Source organism: Pongo pygmaeus, chromosome 6 (genome assembly GCF_028885625.2).
Source record: "Pongo pygmaeus isolate AG05252 chromosome 6, NHGRI_mPonPyg2-v2.0_pri, whole genome shotgun sequence".
Taxonomy (NCBI): domain Eukaryota; kingdom Metazoa; phylum Chordata; class Mammalia; order Primates; family Hominidae; genus Pongo; species Pongo pygmaeus.
The window spans coordinates 57,149,776-57,155,051 of NC_072379.2; the positions used below are offsets into that span (position 1 = coordinate 57,149,776).

The 5,276-nt window shown below is 54.2% G+C and overlaps 1 protein-coding gene across 3 annotated transcripts; it reads right to left on the reverse strand.

Annotated features, from left to right (window-relative positions):
- Nucleotides 1-782: 782 nt before the first annotated feature.
- On the reverse strand, nt 783-4,294 carry PRR15 (proline rich 15). 3 transcript variants are annotated; one of them, XM_054494685.2, is made up of 2 exons: nt 3,708-4,294; nt 783-1,897 (listed from the first exon to the last, which is right to left on the reverse strand). In XM_054494685.2, exon 2 carries the CDS (start codon nt 1,750-1,752, stop codon nt 1,363-1,365), a length of 390 nt encoding a protein of 129 aa, XP_054350660.1. In that variant the 5' UTR covers nt 1,753-1,897; nt 3,708-4,294; the 3' UTR covers nt 783-1,362. The 3 variants fall into 3 exon arrangements, with proteins under 3 accessions (XP_054350660.1, XP_063523495.1, XP_054350661.1); XM_063667425.1 differs by having other exon boundaries at nt 2,328-4,253; XM_054494686.2 differs by having other exon boundaries at nt 783-1,892; nt 3,708-4,251.
- Between the last annotated feature and the right edge of the window lie 982 nt (nt 4,295-5,276).

The window sequence follows — 5,276 nt, forward strand, 5'->3', positions numbered from 1 at the left end:
TTCAGGTTGTTAGATCTAAAGGGTCTGAAACTAGATAAATGCATACTTTAAAGAAATAAGCGTTTAAAGCAAAGGGGTGGGGAAAATACCCCCACCTCTTTAGCTGCACAGAGTTGTCTTTTTTTTTTTTTTTTTTTGAGATGGAGTCTCCTTCAGATGCCCAGGCTGGAGTGCAGTGGCACGATCTCCGCTCACTGCAACTTCTGTCTCCCAGGTTCAAGCAATTCTTCTGTCTCAGCCTCCCGAGTAGCTGGGACTACAGGTGCCTGCCACCACGCCCGGCTAATTTTTGTATTTTTAGTAGTGACAGGGTTTCACCTTGTTGGTCAGGCTGGTCTTGAACTCCTGACCTCAGGTGATCCACCTTCCTAGGCCTCCCAAAGTGCTGGCATTACAGGCATCAGCCACCGCACCCGGCCTTGTTTTTTAATTTTAGACAGTCGTTAGTAAGTTTAACAATGGATACTGAAAAGGATGTATTACTAGCATTGTAACTTACTATAGTCTGTGAAAATGCACTTAAGTAAAAGGTGAATTTAGGAATAATGAATTGGTACCTCTCTCCCTTCCTCGAATTTGGCTGATAAATAGGGATATCTGGCTAACAAGTTCCAGTCCAGGTGTTGCTGGTTTCCAGAAATGTTCTCTTCCCTGCAGCTTTCCAGTAGTCACTGTTGTTGTGTGGCAAATGATTAACTCTCACCTCGGACTTTGCATGCCTGCTTTTAAGTATGATGGGATTCAGTCTTGGAATGGAAAAAATACAAAAGTCACCTTAAGTCTTACAGTGCAAGGGTTTTAATAGTCCACACTAAAATAGGCTGTACAGTTTTGTAGTTTAACATTAAAAGCAATCCTGCCTTATTTTAAAATGCTTCTACTTAAGAATGCTTCTTCCTCCCCCACTCCTTCACTTAAGGTATAAGTCTACGAGGTACCCCTAAAGTGCATTTCTCAGGCATTAAAAACAGCACTGTGATTTGCTTTCCACGGAGTCCTAAATAACAGCCACCTTCTTCATTTGAGAGGCTACAGAGTTCAAGCTGAGCTGTGACAGGAGCCAGGGGGCCAGGGCCCCAGAATAGCTTTTTGAAAAAAAATAATTATGCCACCCTCCTCCGCGGCAGGTATCTTCTCTTACCACAAATAAATATTTAATGCATCCTTGGAGTCATGAAATATTGAGAACCCAATTGACACTTCAATTTCCAGAAAAATAAAATCATGAAGGCATTGTGTAAATATTCTGAATTTGGTGGAATGAGACAACACCTAAGGGGGCGGGCCTGAAGTCTCGGGTTTGGAACTGGGGGTTTGGGGTAGTGCTGGGTAGGCAGTCCTGGAGCGCGCAGGCTATTGGGGCTATTGCTTGTCCTCGTGGGGGTCACCAGGGAAGCCCGCCTCCTCCGGGGACCTGCCCGCCTCCGGGAGCAGCGTGGCGCGCACTTTCCTCTTCTCCTTAAAGCGGCCGGAGCGCGAGATCTTCAAATTGCGGCGGCTGCTGCCAGATTTGTCCCCGTATAACTTGTCTGGTTTAGGGGGCTCGCCGGCGCCCCCGAGGAGATTAGGGTGCTGGTTCTCCCGGGAGCTGCTGGTCCAGTCCGGGCTGGGCGGCGCAGGTGGCGTGGGCTCCCCGGGAGCGGGCTGGGCGGGAGGCTGCACCCCCACTGCGGCTTCCTTGCTTTTCTTTCTGCTGTTGGTGAGCGATTTCCACCAGGGGCCCGAGCTGCCAGCACCGCCGCTGTCGGCCATGGCCGGAGGGCCTAGGGGCTCCCGGCACCCAGATGGAAGGGCCAAAGCGGCCCCTTTCTCCACGTGGTCTCCGGCCGTTCACTCCACCCCTTCCCCGGCTTGCCACACGTGGGCTGCGGGGTGGATGCTGAGGCAGCGGCCTGTGCTGGGGAAGAAAACAAAACTTGGTTACTGGGTTGGTTGAAGTCACGTGCCCCCCCAGTCCCATTTCCTCCCTTATGCTGTCTGGCACCGGATCGGCTAGGGTCGGAGCGACCCAATCCCGTAGCCATGTAGCCCACATTAGCATTAGACGCCACTGCGGCCCATAGGGTGCTGGCGGAAGTGTCTTCCAGGGCACCATCACCTGGTCTCTAGGCTGAGCCTTGAACTCTTTGGCTTCAACCTTTGCCTTTCCTTCAGGGGAAGTGCAGTGCAGTGGTCAGCGTGCCCGGGGGACCCAAGGGACGTTCCCACCCCTCTGGATCAACCCGTCTCGAGAGGGAAAATGACCGCCCTGTCCACACTGCTTGACTGTAGATGGACGCCCAAAGGTGACCCATCCGGCCCAGGGCGGCCTCCCTTTGGATGAGCACCTGGGAGGAGGGCGCTGGGAACCAAGTGCATCCTCTCTACTGGTGAACGGTGAGTATTAATTAGTCCATGGTCAAACAGTCACGAAATTTCCCTCCAAGATTTGCCCCCATCGACTTTCGTCCCAGGAGCCTTTTCGATGAGATACTTAGGAGAATTTATATCCCAGTAGGAGAGAAGGACAAGCTTATGATATTTGTTTTGGTTCTTTTAAATTCTGCTTTTGACCACTTCTGCCTTGTGACTTTCAAAGAAGCACGTCTAGACTTAACTTCCCTTGAAAACTGCCATCCTAATTCTTCCTTTTACTCCCCAGAGCCCAATCTTGCGTCTTTTTGAAGTCACCCCCGGCTGACGGTTGAGACGAAGCCAAGTATCAAATGGCCTCTTCCCTTAGTTTTGTATTAAAATATGCACCGAGTCTGTAAGACGCAACTCAACTCTGGAGAATTTCAGTTACAAAGTAAAGGCTTCTCTTCTTTTCCTTGTGCAATTCCCTCCTCCCAAGGAGAAAGAACGCAACAAGGAACTCCGAAACAATGTGCTTCTTCCCCAAGCTTCTAAGACCCCCCTCTGCAGAGCAAAAGGCCGCTTCTGAGCACTTAGGTGCGGGTACAGCGAGCGAGACTCCCAGCCCACTTTCTGTGCGGGGTCTCTTGGACGCTACCACCAGCAACGCGCAGGATTCGCCTGCGCCGCGGCTCACTTCCAGGTTTCCGCTCGGCTCCTTCCCAGCCCACGCGCCGGGCGCTCCTGGGATTGGCGAACGCGCTGGAGAGGGAAACTTCGGCGGTGTTTGTTGTAGGAGGTTCTCCTCCCGGAACCGCCAGGGAGAGGAAGTCTGATCGCCTACGGGAGGCGGCGGGGCGGCCTCGGCTGCGCCCCGAAACCGCAGCACCGGCTCCTCCCCAGGATGCCCTGAGGACACACTCGGGCAGCGACTTGAAAACAATACAAGAAAAAACGGCCAAAAGTTCTTTCGGTACAAAAGGCACCCACGCCCTCAGGCACAATTAGCAACTGCGTCTGCAAACATCCCATTCCCTCCTACTTTGCAGATCGGAAAAGCAACCCGTACCCCCAAGTCATTTACTAACAGTGGTGGTAAGGTGTCCTGATGCTGCTTCCTCTCCTCTAACCTACATTTTCTTCTTCACAATCATCAACTTTGTGAGCACGGAAGGGCTTTGTACGAATTGCGCAAGGAAAAGATGGCAAATTACGCAAAAGTACAGAAAACGGAGTCCTGGAGCGTCCATGGTTTTCAGCCTCTCTTAGGGCTCCGGGAGGCGGGTACCTGGGAGGTACCAGGCAGCACCCCAGGGTGACCCCCGGGGCCAGACTCTGTCTCGGCGGACGCCGAACCACCCCCAGTCGCTCACCTGCTCGGGCTTCACAGGACCCGGAGGCCCCGCGCGGTGAACGCGGCCGAGAGCACGAAGGGGGCGCGCTCGGGTCAACCTGGAAGCCGGGGCTCGAGTCCCTGGGCGCGGACTTGGAGAGATCAGGCTTCTGGAAAGTGTACAGGTCGGAATTCCCGCAGCCCAGCTAAATCAAGCGCTGCTGCTGGTCTCCTCTGGCACCTCGAATTTCTGCGCGCTGCGGCGGAAGCCCGGGGCTCGCAGCGCAGTCTGTTCTGGTCGGAGGGGGCGGCGGCGAGGGGCTGCCAGACTCGCTGCCCCGGGTGGAAGGTCCAGGCCGGCTTTCCGGGCTAGTAGTGTTTCATTCGCCGGCGCGTCCCTCTTCCCTGCTAGCACCGCCCGGGAGCCGGCTGAGAGATGGGACCCTGGCTGTTCACTCCGGCGCATCGAACTTGCCTACGCGTCCGTAGGAACGCAAAAAAGACATCTGCCCACCTGCTGGTTATTTGCCAAGTGATTCGGGAAACCAGAACCCTGGGGCAGCTGGGGGAGAAAAGAAAATAACCCAGGAGGCTGTCACCGCTGCCACAGGTGCAGGTAGGAACTTCGCGTTCCCACCCTCCAGGGGAGGAGATTGGATCAGGCGCCAGCCTTGAGGTGTCTGATTGGAGAAAAGCTGTGCAGTGCCGCTCCCCCGACCGACTCCTTGAGAAGAAACGGCGGAGACCTGAGACCGGGAGGCCGAGGCTGTAGGTGGGCTCCGCTGGGTAAAAGTTGCCGCAGCAGCTCTCCCTTGGCCCCATCCCGATTTATTTTCCCCCCTTGCTTTCCGGGTCTCGGGATCCCAAGTTTTGTAACTAACGGGAGCGAATCCACACCCGAACAAAATGTTTGCGAGTTTCAGGCGCCCTTAGTTGAAAGGCTGTAACGTTATTAACAAGTCCGCTGTATGCCAGCCAGGCGCCGTTGCAGGCGCTTTCTGCGGATTGTCATTTATTTCTCACAGCAACCCTAGGAGGTAGGTATTGTTATTATTATTATTCTCACTCGACAGGCGAGGAAACCCTAGCACGGGAAAATCGTTGCTCAGGGTTGCCTGTCTGGTACGTGGCAGAGCAGGGTTGCAACCCAGGGGGCCTGACTCTAGCTTCCACGGTCTTAACCACCACAACCTGCCAGTCTGAGACTCCTAACACGACTCAGTGAGGATGTGAATTTCCTTCTTTCAGGCCTGGAAGTCCATGGACAGCCACCCAACGAGGGCAGTGTAAATCCAGCCCTGAGCCACTGCAGGAAGTGAACCGGGGATTGCACTCCTGGTCACTTAAGAGTACTTTTTTTTTTTTTTTTTTTTTTTTTGAGACGGAGTCTCGCTCAGTCGCTGAGGCTGGAGTGCAGTGGCGCGATCTCGGCTCACGGCAAGCTCCGCCTCCCGGGTTCACGCCATTCTCCTGCCTCAGCCTCCCGAGTAGCTGGGACTACAGGCGCCCGCCACTATGCCCGGCTAATTTTTTTGTATTTTTAGTAGAGACGGGGTTTCCCCGTGTTAGCCAGGATGGTCTCGATCTCCTGACCTCGTGATACGCCCGT